Source organism: Acanthaster planci, linkage group LG08 (assembly GCF_054643075.1).
Source record: "Acanthaster planci isolate LZ-2023a linkage group LG08, COTS_SCS, whole genome shotgun sequence".
Classification (NCBI taxonomy): Eukaryota; Metazoa; Echinodermata; class Asteroidea; order Valvatida; family Acanthasteridae; genus Acanthaster; species Acanthaster planci.
Window position 1 is genome coordinate 15,067,392 of NC_141784.1, and position 20,864 is coordinate 15,088,255.

Consider the following 20,864-nt stretch of genomic DNA (forward strand, 5'->3'; position numbering starts at 1 on the left):
AGATCATTGCAAAGTGTATAAATTTGGATCATTTCAAAATAAATAAATGCCACCTTGAGTCATCCAAGAGGAACTACCACAGCTAGTGGAACTAGGGAATTGTTTAGAATTGTCGATTCGCTAACAAATCCCGTGAGGTCCCAATGTCTACCGGATCGCGAGTGCTCACAGTCTCTCGCCGAGGAGTTTGGTGATTTCTTTGTGGGCAAAGTCTGGGCTATTAGGAACAAGTTAGACTCCGTGGCTAGCCAAGGCATCATTGATCTCCCTACTGAGTTGGGTGACTGCTCATTAGCCAAGTTTGATATATGGATTATTATGATTATGATTATGGATTCGCCTGCAAAGAGCTGTCAACTGGATCCTATTTCATCCACGCTACTTTAGAAGTGCGTTGACGTCTTTCTGCCAAACATAACTCAGATTGTCAACTTATCCTTGTTATCTGGGGTTGTACCACAAAGTTTCGAATCTGCTTGTGTTGTTCCTTTGATCAAAAAGGCCACGCTTGATCGAAACAAATTTGGAAGCTATCGACTGGTGTCGCTCCTTAGCTTTATGTCAAAACTGCTTGAGAGATGTTGTATGCAACAGTTAAAGGACTATTTTGTAGTGAATGATGTTTACGTGAAGGCCCAGTCCGCGTGTCGATCTCATCATTCTACTGAGACTGCTTTGCTCTGAGTTCAGAATTATGTTCTTCTCGCCATTGATGAGCATCAAGAGGCAGTTCTTATTCTCCTCGATTTTAGCTCTGCATTCGACACAATTGACCATGCCATCTTACTTGATCGCATGGAGCATCGCTATGGTTTGACTGGGTCTGTCCTTGACTGGTTTCAATCGTACCTTGCAGCTCGTTCCCAAACTGAGGTTATTGGTGACTCTGAATCTGCTCCACAGCTTATACCATGAGGTGTTCCACATGGATGTGATGCCCCTCTGTTCACCTTCTACACTGCCCCTATTAGTGACATCATGGCCAGACATAACGTCAACCATGTCATGTATGCTGATGACACGCAAGTGTATCTGATCTTTAAGCCGACTGAAGCTTCCAGAGTCATTCACTGCCTTGAGGAGTGTGTAAGTGAGATCAGGGCTTGGGCTGCCACCAACAAAGTTCAGTGATGAGAAAACTGAAATCCTTTATTTCAGCTCTCGTTTTGTCGACCATGCGAACTTGCCGCCAGTTATGATTGGTGATCTACTCGTGGATTTCTGTGACAAGGCACGTAATCTGGGTGTGGTCTTTAACGGTGATCTGCGTTTAAGGACCCATGTCGATAACGTACATGTATGTCGAGTGGGATGGGCATTTATCAACAAAAATTGGCTCAATTTGAAGCTATCTTAATAAATCCTCAACTGAGAAATTAGTGCACGCTTTTATCACCTTGAGAATTGATAGCTGCAATGGCCTGCTCGTGGGCCTACCAACCATTGACATACAGAGGCTGCAACGTCTGCAAAATGCAGTAGCCAGATTGGTCTGCCGTTGCAAACGGAGTGAGCACATAACCCCAATCTTGCAATTACTTCATTGGCTTCCGGTCTCTCAGCATATTATCTACAAAACCCTCATCCTAACATTCAAAGCAGTGCATGGACTGGCGCCATCCTACTTACAAGAGTTGGTACATCATTATCAACCCACTTGTCAATTGAGGTCTGCATTGCGTATGCTGCTGCAGGAGCTTTCCCCCCCTCCAAGGACCTCCTCGTACGGTGGCAGAGCATTTGGCGCTGTTGCTCCCTATCTCCAGAACAGTCTGCCTTTGTATGTCAGGGAATTATTGACACTTGATGTTTTTAAAAGTCGGTTGAAAACTCATCTTTTTAGTCAGTATTTTAACTAATGATATTCTCTAAATCTGATCATGGATATTTTTGTCTTGAGGTCCAAATGGGTTAAGTTTCATATGTATTCGGTTCTTATTTTTACTTTTTATCAATGGAACTAAATCACAGTTTGTAGATTAGTTTTTAGTGTATTTAGACAGTTATTCTTAACGTTTGATATATATGGGGTTGTTCGGGCATTGCTAATACCCTGTCCTTTTTATTTTGATTATACTTGATTGTTTATAAATTGAATTAATGTTTGTATTAATAGCATTGTTATTGTATAATTAGTGTTTGTATTAATTCTATAATGATGTTTACTGTAATATTACAGAATGTTTTACTTTTAGTACAAGGGCCTTGAGGTAGATTCTTTTGTGATTGTTTGTGCTTTATAAATTACTTTATTATTATTTTTTTATTAACTATTATTATTATTGTGGGTTGGTCAGCGTCAAAATATTTCCTTTTTAATGGGTGGGTGGTGCCATGGGGGTAATTTTCCTCCTTATTGTCACTGTGCTCAGTCTCTATGTTTTGATGTCATCTTTTATTTATTACCAGTTACCATTATTGCAGTTCTCCTTTTTATTATCTTTGTTTTCTTTTCCATGATCTCTTTCTTCCTCACCTTGTCTTTTCTCTTGTGTGTGTGTGGTGTGTTTACATGTAGTAGGTGGGATTTGTTGTGATGTCCCTCGTTTTGTGTTTAGTTTGTGTGTGTCTGTCTGATATGTGCAGGGTTGGAGTGGCACGGCCTTTTTGCAAAAGTGATGCTCTTCACTCGTTTTTCTCCAAGGCAGTCCTGCACAGTCCTTGTTTTTTTCTTAAGTATATCTGTCTTGTCTGTCTCTTGCTTGATCATTTTTAGTCTTTTGTACTGTTTGACTGCTTACATGTGTGCCTCCTTTTTTAATCTGTATTGGTCCTCTTTGTATATGTTATTTTGGGTATAATTGTTATTGTATGTATATTGCGTGTTGTATGTTTGAATCTGCCTGAATAAAAGAAGAAGACCAAGACCAAGAACACCACCACCATTGACAAACATGTAGAATACACTGAGCACACCTGACCTCTTTATCTTTTTGCTAGTGAGAAGCTGCTTCTAGTCCTCTAAAGTTGATGAAGAGTTAACTTAAAGATTATGTTGCAAACATTTTCCATAATTATCTTTTACTATTATTAATTTTCAATAATTAATATACTCCTTCAAGGTAATTCTAAATCATTCTGTATGTTTATCTTTAATGGGCAGGTGGAACAAAGTATTAGTGATGATGACGTTGCCACTCACAGTGCAGGAGCCTCCCAAAGCCATGCAGCAACACAGTTAATCAACAAAAATATAGACATGAATGATGACAGTCTACAGCTTGCAGTCTGTGAAGCTGACAAAGCCAAATTAAAATCAGGGCTGTTGAAATTGGCCGGATGTTTACTGAAGAGGGAATCAAGGAACAGCACCTTTTCAGAACTTCTAAAAAAGATTGTTTACAAGTTACAAAGCCCACAGGGGGATTCAGATGAGTCATTGATGAAGCTTTGCTCTCTGGTGGAAGAAATGTGTGATCATGAGGATTTAGTCCAATGGCAGAATGCACCGGAACCAAGCCAAAAGCAACTAACCAGTGTATCTAACTCAAGTGATGCGAATCCATCAGCTAACGTTTCTCCAATGGATGCATCATTGCAAACATTGCTCAATTATCAATCAGTGGGATTAATTAAGTGCCAGAACAGTGAATTTGAAATTGACAACCACCAAATTAAAGGTTCAAGGGTACAAAGCTCTTTTGCAAAGGGCAAAATGGAAAAGGAGAAATATGAGGAGGACATGTATGGACCCGAAGAAACTCTTTCAAAGAAAGATTGTGCACAATATAACATAGCAAGACTGTTCATGAAGTTGAAAAAAATGCAACATTTTCCTGCAAAGTACGAAAGTCGGATGCATCACATAAACTTTTGCTGTTTAGGTGTAGATGAGCAAAGACTGCCCTGTCATTCATCAAATGGTAAGTTTCCATCACTTTTAAGTAGACTGTGACCTACATCAACAAACATGGCATTCTCCCGTAGTAAAGTGTGATAGAAGTGTTGTTTACCAAAAATAAAGCCAGTTGTCAGTACAGTATTGAGCATGTCCACCGTTGGCCTTATTTTTGCTAAATAACCGTTATAAGATACTTTACTATGAGAGGACGCCATGTTTTCGGATGTTTGATACCCTCTGAACATTGTGGGTCACGTGACTGAGCAGATGCAATCTGTCTGTTAGTGTACATTGCACATGTCTGTACTCTTGATTCATCAGCTCTTCTGCTTGTTCGTGGTAACTTGGAATTATGAATTTGCTCCATTACTTTGAACTTGTTTTTTATCTTTTGATTGTTCACTGTCATATGACGAAATCTAATATCAATAGTAAATGTGTTCATCAGTAAGAATCATTTCAAGAAGTGAAAAATGGAATGTGGTAAGCGGAATGGAACATTCTGTGAAATTATGTAGTCCACTGCACTCGTCCTACCCAAACAGTTGCTACTTTGGCAAATTTCCGTTCATGCCTTTTGCCATTCGCTAAAATTTGATCAAATTTAGTGTGTTTGTCCTCTAGTGCTAAGATGCAGTGCTGCCATGTTCCTCCTTTTTTCTTTGCACTATTGCTAAGTCCCTTTGCCAGTCTGTGACATGATTACAAAATTTGGTACATACATGTACGTGAAACTTGTACTATACTTGTACTGTGTGTGTGTCACATGAGGTCTTTTTTGGGTCCAGATTGGCACTTTGCACCATCTGGATTATATTAGCTTCATAAATGTTGGTGTTTTTTCCTCTGCCACTTGTTGAGAAAAATGTTGAAGAATGAACTGTAGATGGGATGCTTACTAGAAATGCAAATTATCAGCAGTCACATCCACAGCCTTGCCAACAAAGAGGAAAGGATGGGTTCTAAGGTATAACACTCAGATGATTTCAAATGCATGATGCTTTGCCCTCTCCTGTGAATTGAGCGTAGATTTAGGAACCATTGGCCCATGTAACAATCAATAATTTAATATAAATCATTAAGCTGTAGGAGAAAATTGCAACATCTCAACTCCCTCATTCATCCTGGTATTTAAAAAGTGGAAAAATGCAAGAAAGGCTGTACATGTTTAAACGGTATTTTTGACATTTGTCCTGAAGAAAGTATTTTTTTTCCCAAATTGTCTGAGAACAGCGATGTCATCCTAACGTCATCTGAGGTCATGTGAAAATGCAAGCCAATATCTCCAGAAAAGTAAGTCTGATTGGAATGAAGCTTCAAAGTTACCCAAACAGCATTGTGTTTCATTTATAGATGTGAAAGTTTGGCTGATGTCTGGATGTGTCACTTTACAAATCAAACAGACTGGGTCTGTGTATAGCAACAGACACTATTCGGCTCATGGTGCCTAGGATCGAATCAAAGGATGTTTGTAGAGAGATCTTTCTCTTAGCCCCCAGACTGTGGAATGACCCCCCATCAGCCATACAACAGCTTCCTAGCCTCGAGTTGTTCATGTTTCTTCTCAAAATACACCTTTTTGATTGATTCTCTTTTGGATTCCCCCGACATATGCCTGTAAAATTGTTCTCTTGCGTTTTTTGGCTTTTTTTGCAATTGTGCGAAAAAGACATTCTTTTCATTCTTTTTTTCCCCTGCTTTTTTGCAATTTTGCAAAAAAGACAATTTTTTTCTTTTTTGGGAGGGGGGCCTTTCTGCAAGATGCAGAAAAGACAGTCTTTTTGTCGAGATTTTTTTAGCTTTTTCACATTTGCAAAAAAGACATTCTTTTTGTCAATTTTTTTTCTTCTTGTGTGGGTCAAATCATGTAACCCTTCTGGTCGAAACTGGAAGTGGGCTTGTTGTTTGAAGTAGTAATAGATATTGACTTATTTTCAACGGTGTCTCTTGGGGTTATTGTACTCTTCAAAACATTTACTGATAATGTCACGCAATTGTCAAGTGCCCTCTACCAACAGGTTGAAAATTCTGCAAAATCAATAATGAATAGATGTCTGTGGTGAAGTTTGTCTGAATTGCCTGAAAATTGATATGGATGATAATCTTGACCCAGTTTATAATGCGTGTAAAACTTGGGGCCGATGACATTGTCAGACTGGAAGTTATAATAAAAAGTCCTATTATTTTTTAAAATTCAGTAAAAAACCAACTGTCAGAGATAAAAGCGTTAATTATCAATTAGATGATAGCTAAAACATTGGAGTCAACTTCATGAAGTGCATAACTGGTGTACTTTTTCACACAGATGAAGCGCTGACAACACAGTAACCCTTACAGTATTTGCGTACTCCAAAATTCCATTCATATACTGTGCGTTGGCTACTGTATGTGTGGATGTGCATTATCTGCCTGTAACATAGGCAGCACAAAGTGCGTGGGGCATCATACTAAAGAGTTGGCAAATTTCCAAGCATGTGGTGCTGAGAGCAGATTGCATTGTATGAAACGCCAAAAGAGACAAATGTATAGAATCTCTCATTTGTTCTCTTTCTGTGATGAAGGAATGCCCTTTTCTTCAGGCAGACAAAAACCTGTTGTTGGCCTTTCTGCAAGTTGTGGAAAAGCTACTCTTTTTGTTAATTTTCTTTTTCTCTTTTTTTTCTTTTCCTCCTTGTTCTTCTGCCAACCCCCCATTCATTTTGTGCAGGGTTTTCTGCGCAGCATTTTAGTCCCTTTGCAAGTTTGTATATTCTTCAAAGTTGCCTCAAGCAAAGACCCTTTGGCAAAGATGTGCCGCGAAGCATGACATCATGATGATGTCATCACCTGATTTATTGAGTTTTTATTTTCCCCCATTTTTATTTTTTCCCCCAGTATAGATAGTGCTGGAAGAATGATGTCACTTTGACAGCATGAAACGATTTAGTATTTAATTTTGAAGATTTAATATCTCCCATTACTTTGTACACAGTCTGAAACCCAATGACTTTGTACATACAAGTGCAGATTTGCCTAAGCACTCATGCATGTCCATTGTGCAATCAGCTGACCTGTGCGATCGGTCGATGTAAGTGTTGTTGCACAGTCTTATTGCATGACTTCTAGATAATTTGGCTAGAAAGTTGTGGAAAAAAAACATGCAAAATATCTAGGGAAATGAACTCAGAGATTTTATTTCAGTCCTCAACCAATAGTTTAAAGCATTTCCTCCATGCACGTATTGACCATTTGTGCGGTCACGCCCCAACACATGGATTCGATCAGGATGATATTTTTGACGGACCCATGTGTTTTCTCAGGACCTCTCTTGGGACCTTCTGGACCTGAAATTGCACCAATTGAGTGCATAATGGACTTTGCTCGATCAGAGGAGTCCAAGGTAATCAAAACAAAAGCTTAACTAAAACCAATTTCATGCACCAGAGCAAGAAATTGCAGAAGGAGTTGACACCAAACAGGCATGATCACAATGATCATGAGCATGGGTGTACCCAATGAGCACTCGGATGGTATAGTGCTGCGGGCAGCTGGGTTTGGAAGCTGGATGGATAAAGTGCTGGAACTGGTTCTGGTAGGTAATAGCATTAAGAAACATTCTCAATTTCAAGTTCTTGTCTGCACTTGCTATGCTCTGTAGCTCAGGACAGTGATGTTAGGGGAAAAAGAACTTACTCAATTAGCTCTAAAGTCGCACTGACATGTCCTGAGTAATGCCTGACCATGTCCAAATGATTAAAAGGTGATTTGCTGAGTTCAAGTTACTTAGACCAGCATAGACAATTATTATGTACATGTACGTCCTACTCGTTCAGCACTATCCAGAGATGAAATTGCGCATGCATATTCATTATACTCCCTCCTGAGCTCATTATTCGATGATTTTAGTGTAATGGATTTTATTCAGAGGCAAATGTTATCAGAATTTACGAAATATTTACAGTTATGCTGAACACAGGCATTGAACTGACTAAAAAGTCCCCTCACCATGCACCTATGCCCCCCCAGAAGACAAACCATGTCATGACGGGTTCATGGTATATCCAAAAATGTATGAAATTTGAATGTAGACCTACGATTATTTGCATGTCGATGTAAGCTTGTTATATGGAATATTTAAATTTCCTTATTTGTTTTGTGTGTATAGCTATCCTTCATGTTGCTGCAGGAATAAAAAGCTAGAGAAAAATCTGTTTTCCTTGCTAGTTCAGAGCACTGGAATTCAACATCATTGCAGTTACATGTAGATATGAGAGACGCGGGTACCCATGATACAGGAAGCTGCTGTATTTATAATCAAGCAAGGATATTAACTGGTAATGGCAAAAAACCCTACTGTTGCACTGACATACAGACAGATTGCCTTTTCTGATTAATGTAGTCATGAAGCAAAGTTTGTGCATGTGTGGGAGTGTACGTGGGTGTGTGTGGGGGGGCATCCATGTAACGCCATCATGAACAGAACCCTCATCAACATCCACTTGCCCGATCCCCTACTTAAACATTCAGATCCCCACGATCCCATTGAGTGAGAACCCAAGGTTGCTACATGTGGGCCATTGAAAACATGTATGTTGTATTATTGTGTCTGAGTTCTGATATCAGTTTTCCATGCATCAACACATGAACTGGGGCACCTGTAATAAACGTTTTCCTTTTGCGATGATACAGATGTTCATCAACACTCGAGAGGAGTCTTCATTCATGTTAGATGTCCCTGGTTACATTGATGGAAATGCAAGCAGGATGACTAGGCCACAGAACAGTATGAAGAGCTTCATCAAAGTACTCGTAACAAGATTATCTAAAAAACTGCAATCAACGGGAAGTCGATTTACTTGTATGTATACAGGTAACCACTATAATTTCGTGAAAGATCACTGCAAACAATTTTCAAAAGGGTTTCGGAAGAATAGTGTCAAGTTTTCAGCATTCATAAGATCCTGATATTTTCCATTGATCCCCATGTCATTTCAAGTGTCTGGAAATCTTCAGACAAAAAGAAGTTGGCGGTTTTTATATAATACACTTAAGAAAAATGCCCGAAAACATGAAGGCAGTTTTTTGTGTCATGTTTTTAGAACGCTCACTGTGTATATTTCATTGTTATTCCCTCAAAGACAAACCGTATTAAAAAAAAAATTAAACCATAATCTGTGGAGTATTAGTTATTTTAAGTTCTGTTTTGTTTTAGTGGAACTTATGTGCAAAAACAACTTAGAAAGTTCACATTTTTCTTAAGAGTGGACTGAGATCCTTAAACGAAATGAAATTAGAAATAGTAATGTTCGATTTGTCAACAGTTGCTAACATTACAATACAAAGTTAACTTCATAAGGGGCAGTAATTTAAAGATATTTTTGCTTAAAACATGCCCCAGATAGGCTTAGAATGCACCAGAGAGCATCTAGACTTTAAAATTTTCTTTCCGGGGCCTTAAGCAGGCCCCGGACCCTACGCCCTAATGGCTTCGCCCTTTGCGCTTCGCGCTTGCAGTTTCATTTTTTTTCACAATCCTTCAATCACATCCCTACTTATATGAGGTTGAAATATCGACACTAGACTTTGATTTGTGTACTACCTTTTGAATATGAGCAGGCTAGAGCAAAAAAGGTGATGCATTACATAAATAACTGCATAGTTTGCACTTTACAGAAATATGACTAGAGATTAAATGGCAAAAACCTAATATCTCCTGGATCCATGTCAGAAAGTATATTTCTTTATTAGGAGGGGGAGGTGCTTATAATCAAACCACCCCGCCTTAGTAGCTCCTTTTCATCCACCAGTGCAATAAATTATTTATTTTTCTATTCATCCTGTTACCAAAGATTATTTTATTTGATAAGAAGTGGTGTATGTAATTTAAAATCCTGTGAAATGAACTAAAAGAATTTGAATAAAATAAGCTTATTATCAAAATAATAATTAACTGAACATTTGTGTTAGTTTATATTTGCTAGTTTATTTTTGTCATTCTAGTTTTACATGTTAGGGAAAATAACAAAAGAATAACTTACTCAACCTCCAGTTCTTATGGGTGTGGGCTCTCCTGGCTTAGCATTTTGAAGTTTGTGCCATACCCACTTGTCAGTGGCCTCTCCGATTTCGGTGTGGATAGCGTCACCTGATTTGTGTGTCTCAGTCAGACATTTCAGTAAATGGGCTGCATCAGTGGGATTTAGATTTTGCTGCTTTTTTGCTGATTCAGATGTTGGGCTATCTCTCCACTGGAATGAAAATTCTGTTGGTTGTCTCACTTGCTGAACTCTGCAGTCATGATTCAGAAGTCAATTAATTCTGCCTATGTTATCACACTTTGTACAAATTACATTGAGGTTGTCCAGTTGAAACCTGAGAACTCTGTGACTTGCAGTCACATCTTGAAATTTGACATTGTCCATTAGATGATAGTTTAAACATTGGATTCAATTAAGTAAAGTACATAACTGGTCTGCTTGTTTACACAAATGAAGTGCACACAAGTGAAGTTTACATAAAAAAGTTTACCATTCTTGTGTACTCGAAAATTCCATTCGCGCACTATGCATGGCTTCTATGTGCATTGACATGCAATATCTATACAATACAAGCAGTTCATATTGCATAGGCATTAGATTGTGGAGCTGAAACTAGATAACTTTATGTGGAACGCCAAAAGACAAAAAATTGATTAAAATTGTGAAAAAGCCCAATCTGTGCTCTTATTGTGATAAACACAATGTTCACTTGTATTATACATGTACTACAAGATTGTTTTTAACTTACCATGTCATTAGGACATTCTGCTTGTATGTTTACTTCAAAATCTTTTATAAATTATCGCTACAAGATAAGAAAAATTCTCTTTAATTATTTTCACATACCAGGATTGATGATTGATTTTTAATATCAATTTGCAAATTGTCCATATTGACCATTTACTCAGATTTCAAGGCACATTTTTTAGTTTATCAATCTGATTTACTTTATACTTAGTAGACCTTAGGTAATTATTGAAGGATGGTCCTATAAGAACTTGGACATCATAACGTCATAACGGGTCACATGATATGAGATTAAATTCACTTTTTTTTTTCTTAACAGGCTTTTCACATGTTTTTAAATAGCCACACATTGGTACTGTTATTGATCTGACTGACTTCATATCAAGTGTTCCAATTCCCAAATCATCCCCACCTTCTGCTGACAAGATAAGGCCAATCACTCTTACACATCATTTGCCACAATTCTTGAAGGATTTGTTGCTAGATGGATCCTAGAGGACATGACACCCAATGTAGACCAACATCAGTTTGGAAATTGCAATGGGTTTTGTACTACACACTTTCTTATTTGACTTGCTGTATAAATTGTTCTAACATGCAGACAAACCTAAGACGTGCTAATCTTAACAAACTTCAGCAAGGCATTTGACCACATCGAGTATAATATTGCTATGATAAAGTTACTTAACCTTGAAGTTGAACCCACTCTGGTCCAATGGATCTTTGATTTTCTTAGCAAGCAACAGCAGTGTGTGTGCTGTAGAGGAGTCAAGTCTGACCAAATCAACATATATGCTGGTGTTCCGCAGGGAACACATCTTGGGCCAATCGTATTTCTAACAGTAGTCAGTGATGGTTTTAAAAATTCCCATTGCTCCACACATTACTAAAAATACATGGATGATCTAACCATAGTCAACACGTGGTCCTCACACAGAGTTTCAAAGATACAAAAGTCCCTTAATTCCCTTGTTCAGTGGTCTAAACAAACAACACGAAGCTCAATCCTGTGAAATGTAGAATGATGGAATTAATTTCACGAGGAACCCCATTGCCAGCAGTCCTTGATATCTATGGTCAGCGGCTCCACCGGTCAGAATCAGTAAAACTACTGGATATACACATACAGAAAGACCTCAAATGGGACAAATATCAATTCAATATAACAACTAGTGAATGGACACTTACACATAATCTGTGTGCTTAACGGCCATGGGTTACCGATAGAGGATCTTCCTGTAACTTACAAGGAGTATTTATTATCGCTTGTAGAGTATTCTGTACCAATCTGGAAGGGTGGGTTAACTAGACAGCATTTAAACCTTCTGGCAAGTGTACAGAAATGTGCTATCAAACTGATACATGTATTAGGTTCTGATTATAATCATTGATGGTGTGCCTTAGAGGTCTTAGGTATGCCCACTTTGAGTGACGGACAAGCTCAGCTGTGTCTTAAATTTTTCACAGACCTGATAGCATGCTCTAAATATCATTCCTTTGCGACCCAATAAGGACGAAGTATTATGCAATTCCAACATTCCCCAGCTTCATTTGCAGAACTAGTCGAACAGCTCCCTACCTCATTGATCTGATTTTAAAATTTTAACTAAATCTTTTTAACTTCATCTTGATTGGCATTTTAAAATCTGTCAACACTCATTTGATCATAAATTGTGGAGATGTCATTTTACAGTACATGTAGTTTCCATTATTACTTTAGCCTTTGTCCTAATGTTGTAATTACCCTAGTCCTGGTTCTGGTTGTCATAGTCATTGTGTTTATTTTGATCCAGTCCATCGTATGTTGATTCTGTCAGGTATTGTCCTTTTATACCTTGCATTGTCTTTCCTAGTCTTGTGATCCAGTTGGGATGGTTGTTGCCATGTTCTGAAGAATGTAGTAGGCATCTGTCAGTGTCAGAAGACTATAGAGTTGTGCTCTGGTTGGTGGTCCTACAGCCAAAGCTGCTACAGGTTGACCCTGGTCACGAGTTTATGGGTTCCATGTCCCACACCATGAAAAAACCATGATGTCAAAGGGCATTGTGGAAGGATTCAGTCAAACTCTGGCAATAAGACTGTTTGGGCATGGGTACGCTGTAGAGATGCAGCGTTCAAATGATTAGACGTCAAGTGAGTGGGTAGCATGGCTTCCTGCAGCTGTCCTGGCACTGAGGTTACCAGATTGACTCGGCAAAAAGCCTAAGGATTCCATCAAGGCTAAATTGATGCCACAAAAGTCCTCTTCTGTGGTCTTTTGGAGATCTGTTGGTCTCAAGGAGCAGAAACTCCCTTCCAGTGTTGGTGTTCAGTACTTCTACCAACCTGGTGAGTTGTTGCGCACTGACTGTGGGTTGGACACTTTGTTACTAAGCCTGGAGACCCTATGCTGTACTATTTGCAATGCTTTGTCCACGAGGAACACCTTATAAGGTGCCTCCTGACACTCAGCTGCTTCCTGATGGTATTCTATAACGTTAGGAGTTCGTCGATGTATGAATCCATGGCTTTAGGCCAGGGTGCCCACATCATTTTTGGCGATCCACTGCATGCTATCAAAGGCTGACAGCAAGATCTTGTTTAGGGGCTGTCCATAGATGCGGTGATGCTCAGACCGCAGCACATCTATGCCATGGCGAAAGGTCTTTTTGCAGAAGAGGGCCACTGTGTATTGCTCTTGGCAGATGTGCTTCTTCATGATTTTCATTCACACCCTTGGCTTTCTTGATATTCTTGCCAGCTGCCTCAAGAATAGAGTATATTTTGGGCCGCAGACCAACATATGTGGCAATGGGGCACTCAGAGCACATATCCTTCATCTTGCCCAGCACCTTCTTCGCTGTGTTCTGTACAGGGTTGTCCCTTGGATTATCAGATGTGTCATAGAGATGCCCATGTTTGGCCATATCCTTGTAAACATCGTCTGTCTGAATTTCTATGAGGAGGCTATCCTTTCTGTTTAAAGGAACACACAGCACTCCCCAGGTTTTGTCTCTCGACCTTGTGCACCTGGAAGGTGGGTGCGGGGCATAAATCCCCTCGAAGTTAAAGGGCATCATCTGTTAGGTACTTGGTGTCCCTCCGAGAGTCTTTGCTATGTGGACAGGGCAGACCAAATAGCGCATCTGAGAGGGTGGTCATCCTTATTTTGTTTACCTTCACTGCTGCTTTTAATTCCTCACAGCTGCTGGCTGTGAGATGCAGGAGACTCCTCTCTTTGGCTGATATCTGGTGATGTCCTGCCATAGAGTTTCCACTCTACCAACCACCCATCTAGAGCCTCTCTGTGTCCATTTTTTGAGCAGCTCCAGTATGTGGGGAAGGCCTCTTCTAGTGTCTGATTAATCTCATGTTGCTGTAGGACAGTGTACTCTTCAGCGCCATCAGGACTGCCTTTTGAAGAGCGACCTTGAGGGCGAGCTGAAACTTAACGCCGTTGAGAGTGTAAATTTCATTATCTGCCAACCCTGTGGGAAATGTCCAATCACCCATGGGAAAAAAAATTTTCGAGACAGGATGAGGGTCAAACGCTTCTACAGTGGCCTTCCTTATCTTCTCCTAAGCTTTACGAGGTTTCGTGGAAGGTAGATATTTCCTGGAGAGTAAGGGCTTCAGCAGGTGTTGTCTTATTTCCGCAGGGATAGGCTTATCCATGATGTTCTGAACCAAATTATGGAGAGTTGATTGGTTGTCAGGTATATCTGCTAGCATCCATTGTAGCCATGTATATAACTGAGCTGAGGTCAGTCTTTAAATGAAAATTTCAACCCCCTGAGCTGTATTAACAGTCAAAAATTTTCTCTGAGGCCTGTTTTTTCGGTGTCATTGAGCTCATGCTTCACCGGTCTTAACTACAACCTATACACAGTCGAGTTTGTTATTGTGTTTCTTTCCTTTCCATGGCAGGCATAAGGCTTAGCTGTGCCTTCTCTGAGTTGATTGAGGTGAACAGCACAGTGCTCGTCAATTCATTTCTTATGACAGTGGATCTTCTAGCCCGATCATCAACAAGGCACACTTGTTTTGGACCTTTCATCTTTAATAAGTATACTATGGCCATGGATACGTTCAGCTGGAGAAATTTAGTAGAGCCAAGTTGGTTAAACCCGAGTTCTCTGCCAGGATAAGAAGGGAGGGGGCACAAAGTTTTGCTCACTCTATTAACGGCATTTATACATGAGCGTCTATAAAAAGGTTTGTTGCTGGCTTATACCCAGGGTACGATGCTCACATTTTACTGGAGTGTAAGCAGTACTTAACCTTATGATATATTTTTTGGACATACTACACTACTGGTATAAGTTCAATGGGGGGTTCAAACTGTGAGAGCTGTGCCAGGACCCCATCCTGTATAAGACAGCGCAGTAGATGCATTAATGTCCAATGTATGTGCTCTCAAGAATTGGCAGCATGTGGGTTTTGGTCCCGCCAGTGGGTGGGGCAGGTCCCATCTAACAAGCAAAATTGTGCTTTCTCTATGTGTAGACGACCTCCCAATGGCTTGCCCTAACTTATTTTATGTACAGTGTATATGTTTGAGCTCGATGGCAGTTCAAATTATGAGGGCTGCACGAGAACCCCCATCATGTATACTACTGGGCTGAATGCAGTGATTGTTTGTGTGCTGTAAAATGTGTATTTCAAATCTTTGATTTCTGTCTCTTTGTTATGTGTGTGTATGATTTGTACTTATTTTAATCGTGCATTTTCATGGGAATGAAGAATCTTCATTGAGGTTGAATATAAGTCAAGTGCATATTACTCAAACCCCAAAATTGGCTTGTCTCAAGTTTCAAACTGTATAAATCATATACAAAATATAAATGAACCAGAAATGTTTCCAATTCATTGAAATTTACAAGCATGAAATAGTTCCTGCAGTGAGTATAACATTCTGCATTCAGGTAAGCATAATAAACATTCCTCTGGACTGCAGAGTAGTCCAACAGGAGTAAAATAAGTAAATAACATGTTTTTTTATAACTTTTTTGTTTATTTCCCAGGTGATATTGTGTCAACGAACTGCAACTCAAGACAGTCAGACTTGCCAGCTCAGGAATTGTCCAGCAGCATAATTGGCATCTATAATATCAAGTTGCCTCCATTTGACTTGGAAATAAACCAATTGAGCACAAAGAGGAATTTCAAAATCACCAAGTGATATCTTCTCTGGTGTCACCACTTACAGCAAACAACATGACAGGGAGCTCCTGCAATGATTTGTTTTACAGATATTCATCACCAAGCAAACATAGCACCACTCCTTTAGATTCAACAGATAAAGGCAGGATGAATGTTTGTCAGTGAGGTCATTTGTAAAACCAGGACCGCATATATTAAAGTCAGTGGCTTCTATACATAATTTGTTCTTTGATTAAACTTTTGGGCCTTCAACTAACGTGCATCTTATATCTCTGGAAGAAAACAAAGTTTCTGATTCATGTTGTGTTGAGTCATCTAATAATCACTCGTTGAACAGCTCGTAAGATTGTTCCAGCATAAAAGCATTCCATGTCAAAAACCAGGAGAGAGGGTAATATAAGCATTGTCGGAAGAAAGGAATCTTAAGCCGTACCATGAAGACTAAATCACAAAATGTACCTTAATTTTAAGGGCCAACTGTGATGACAGAAAGTGAAGGTATAGGGTGGACTACAGATGATAAACAAGATCCAAATGTTTCAGGCTCTGACAATATTTATGATGAGCTGGGGAGAGCACATAGCATTATACATACAGTAGTTGTTACAGAGCTTGAATACCCCATGTGTCTTAAAACATTTCCCTCAAACACCAATGAAGAAACAGTAACAAGTTATGTTACTTTTCACTTTGATGGCACATTGATTGTTGTAGTTTTGAAATCTTAAATAATTAATTTACCCATTATTCGCTTACCATTCTTATGCACTTCCAAATATGTCATTTCCGTCATAACATATTTAATAATAGGTTTTGCCCTTTACACACCAAAGGCACTCGCTATAGGATCTGACTTGGACCTCTGTCTCCCTGGGCTTTTGCCAAACTACCAAGTCAGCCGGGTCTCCCGAGAGCATGCTTCACCTGACATCTCCATGCTTATGATGTTTCCATTACTTGTCCCATCATCTCTGGGAAAACGCTATGCCCATCAACTGCCATGGCCCAGAAGAACCCACGGGATGCCATGCTGTATGGGTAAGGAAAAAAAGGAGTGTACTTCCACTCCCCCTACGCCGAAGACACCAGAGCATGCTCCCCATGCTCTGCCAGGTGCACCCCACCTGACACATTGTCGTGCCATGGTACCCTGACACACCAAAGACTTCACCAGGTGGCGCAGTGCCCAACGAACAGCTTCACCACAGAGGCTTTAGACCACCACAGCCTGTCCCGATCCCCAGCAGGACATCTGACCATGCCTCTACCAGACCTTCAACCTGGTATGGTTTAGTTTGGCCAAGACCAAAAATGCTTCTCCGGCAATCCACCTGTGACCTCATCCACCACTTCAGCCACCGGATCGCCCACATCCCCCGCTTCAGCCACCGGATCGCCCATTCCTGAAAGACATAATGATGGCAAGTGCTCTTCTTCTTCATCGAACACCTCTGACACCGGACAATATACCCTCCTTGTCAAACACACCCTGCCGGAGCAGATTGGTACTCATGGGAGCATTCACAGATCGAACCATGGCACAGCCTTACCCCCTGTCCAATCGGCCCGTTACATCTTCAGATGAGGGTAAAACATTGATTCCCTCAGTGGTAACACTCCGTGTGAGACCTGCTTTCGCCTTTTCCGGTACGACAAGGACATGAAGCCATTTTGTGCAACATCATCATTTAATGTCCACAGAAGCCAGTAGCGATCCTTGATATATCACAAGTTGATTTTTTTCACACCATTTAATCCTACTGAATTCTATATGCATGCTCTTTGCCTGTCCCTCCCTGGGCCTCGTTGATCAGTCTATGTGAATTCACAAACTGGACCATAGGTGCCTTTGCTTTATAAACACAGGGAAGACTTCCGAGCACTTCCTTTTGGTCTACCTTCACCCAGAGTTTTCACCAGGTTTGCGAAAACTGTCGCTGCCCCATCTATGACAGCTGGACGTCATGATCTTCAAGTAACTAGATTACTGACTGATAGTCAGCTGGTCCCGAGACGAGGCTATTGTGTCAAATGACAGCCGAACAAGTCACCAATCTATGGAAGTATGTGTCTCATTTCCAGTCCTCTCAAATGTCCCCAGCCCTTGCCTGGCTCTGTCTCGTCTCACTGATGGTCAGCATGGTGTACCATGGTGAAGGCTACGCACGAGACAGCTGCAACTCCACCTGCTTTCCCAATACCATCCCAAGACAGACACCATCCATCTGCCAGTCTGAATATCAGAGAAAATTTGCCAACATCTGCTGTGGAAGCTGATGGAAAATCATGTAAATGCTGGACTCCCATTCTCACGGGCAAAGCCCGAGATAGTAATAATGGAACGACACATCAACACTCAGATTGGGGCCTTTATTCCCCAATAGCATGTTTCATGGAACTAGGATACCCATTTCCAGGAAAATCACATCAACGTTTTAGAACTTCAAGCAGTTTTCAATGCCCAGCGTCATTTCCTCATATACCTCAGACTATTCAACAGCAGCGGTCTACATCAACCATTATAAACCACTTGCTGCCGGGTGCTTTTTCATTTTCAAGATTTTCAGTTTTCAAAATTCTTCAAAAATTCATCATTTCATTTAATGGACATTTTTACCCACACGAATGACTCTGGTGGCTACTCTAAGCTGACAGGTAACCTTCATTGACTCCTGAATATTTCAGCCAGGCCTGCAGCCTTGTAAATACAGCCCAGATTGTGCAGTGTTATATAACTTTCTTTTGTTAACAAACCTGGCACAGTGTTCTGCTGACCTCTTTTAAGTAGGGGCCAGATTAGCATGCTGTGGGGCTCATTGCTGCGGTGGTGGAGCGCTTTTGTCCCCAGTAGTAATCCGCTTGCTCTAAATGCTCCTAACTGTGGTATACTGTTTCAAAACGAGGCTGGATTATCTCCACTATTGAGAGTGAAAAAATGTCAGTAATGCCCAGCAGCTCAGCCTTTTGTGCCAAGCACGGTCTTTTGTTCCAAGCCCAGTTCTTTTGTCCCAGTTTCAAGCTCTTCTGGCTCGGTGTGTAAAGCCTATGTGCTCGAAAGTGGGTCCCCCAGGAGCAAGTGGTTAAGGTGAGATATATATGCAACCATACGTATGAAGCTAAACCACAGTGGTTGTGTTTGTATTGCGCATACCCAATGTGTATTAGCCTTGTGTTGCAGCCGTACGTTCATCGGTATATCAACAGTAAAAATACCGTCAACCTGTGTGAATTGCGGTAGTCAAGCGGTTACAGCATCTTGGTTTGTGATGCATGGGGTGTGGGTTCAAATCTGGGTGGAGATTGTGGGCAGGGAAGTTTTTTAAAGGAAAATAAAGCCCTAATGTTATAGGAGCCTAATTTCAAAAATGAAGTTTTCATGGTTGGTTAAGCATCTAGATCGTGATCTAGATCTAGACCGTGGTTTGGTTTCATACGTGTGATTGCATATGTAGCTCGTTAAGGCAGCATACGTTCCCCCAGTTATACGTCCTAATGTGGGAAATCCTACAATGGATGAAAGACCACACGAACTTGCAAATATTGGTGCCCGATATTACGGTAGTGGGCATGCTTTTTTGCACACAACCCTCTCAACAGAGTGAACTCTTTACCCCAGCATATAGTCAGAGTACTTTTCTTGACAACAGAGCTTACATCACATCAAATTGATCTCTTCGCATCACCAGACAATAACCAACTTTTGCCAGACCAGACCAGCGCATCCACGTGGCTGGGTCATGTACGCTCTGCAGATCAACTGGGCTGCCCCACTAGTGTACGCCTTCCCACATATCTCACTGATAATACTGGTCCTCTCCAAGATGCGAACAATTCCGGATATTACTAATCGCCCCATTCTGGCTGTGCTGGCGTTGGTTTCCCTAATCTTGGTTCTATGACCTTTCAGTTATTTCTTCTGCAACACGAACCATTGTGCGCACACTGTGTTACAGGGCGTTTTCACTACACAAATCATTATCACAAAAAAGTCTTGGATATTTTGTTGTGTCTGGGGCAGCAACAGACTATAGTAATAATGTCAGAATATGCATTATTCATATTACCAGAGTAATGATTGGCTGAACTTGGCGGAAGTTATGCAAAGGATGCTCAAACATCGGTCAACATCATTGTGAATATGTTTTCCCAATACTCTGAGCTTAGCACTCGCAAAATATCCTTCTATAGCATGGGGCATGCAAAAACTTAGTATGAGTAAATATGACCATTTTTTATTTGAGCCATTTTTAAAATTTTACGGTGATGATGTGTGATGTCTCTACTTGCTTAAGCACTGCAATTTTTTTCTGTTTCTCCCCCAAACAGGAAATTAACAGGATAAATGATAAACAAATAAATGAATAGGGGAAGTTGATGTGAAAATAATCTAGTGGTATATCTTAAGGGCATGTATGTTTCAACCTCCTAGATGTATGGGGAAAGTTGTTTTTACCACCTAAACGTGGCATTTAATTGCGGGAAATTTTTGAACCTAGAGATTGGTTTCAATTCCTGGTTGTGTGACGTCGTGCATAATGCAACATAAGGTTCAAAGAAAGTTGTTGATGGGGAAATTATACCGATTATACCGATGTATAACTGGACTTTCTTGTACCAATAGGGTAAAACACTTAAGGCCCTTATCACCAAGAATAGATTAATTATGTAACGTAGTGGGAGTATATTTTAAAAAACTACTGGAAACATTTACTTATTTGAAACTCTTTCATTAGATGTGATTTACTTGTGTTTACTTAGATATTTGTTGGCATTGAATTCCAAGAGACAGACTTTTTGTGACCTAAATGTTGGGTACAACGGAGGTATTACCTCACTAAAGATATTTATGTAAGCCACAATACCATTGTTGTTCGAAACACTTTCTACAAGGATGCATCCTTGAGGATCCTGTTTAGCTAGGGTTCTGTTAAATCAGTATGTCTATTATTGAATCGGAAAGTTATTCCCGCTTGTTCTTTGAAAATTATATTAAAATATTGATACATGTTAATGGGGTGTGGGATTGTTGGATTGGTCTTTTCATGTAAGGATTTTTATCTGCATCCAGACTGTATTGTATCAAGTGTTATTATGTGATGAATCACGTTTCTGAGGGA

At 40.2% G+C, this 20,864-nt stretch overlaps 1 protein-coding gene across 4 annotated transcripts in view; it reads left to right on the forward strand.

The window, feature by feature from the left end:
• LOC110988721 (uncharacterized) overlaps positions 1-20,864 on the forward strand; it is a 69,868-nt gene that overhangs the window by 33,041 nt on the left and 15,963 nt on the right. For 2 of the 4 annotated variants that reach the window (XM_087140291.1, XM_087140290.1), the window contains exons 3-4: positions 3,104-3,863; positions 15,609-15,900. In XM_087140291.1, coding sequence (XP_086996417.1) covers positions 3,104-3,863; positions 15,609-15,766 — 918 coding nt within the window. In that variant the 3' untranslated portion in view covers positions 15,767-15,900. Of the gene's footprint in view, positions 1-3,103; positions 3,864-5,074; positions 5,135-15,608; positions 15,901-20,864 lie in introns of those variants that run through there. The other 2 variants (XM_087140292.1, XM_087140294.1) reach the window with 2 other exon arrangements.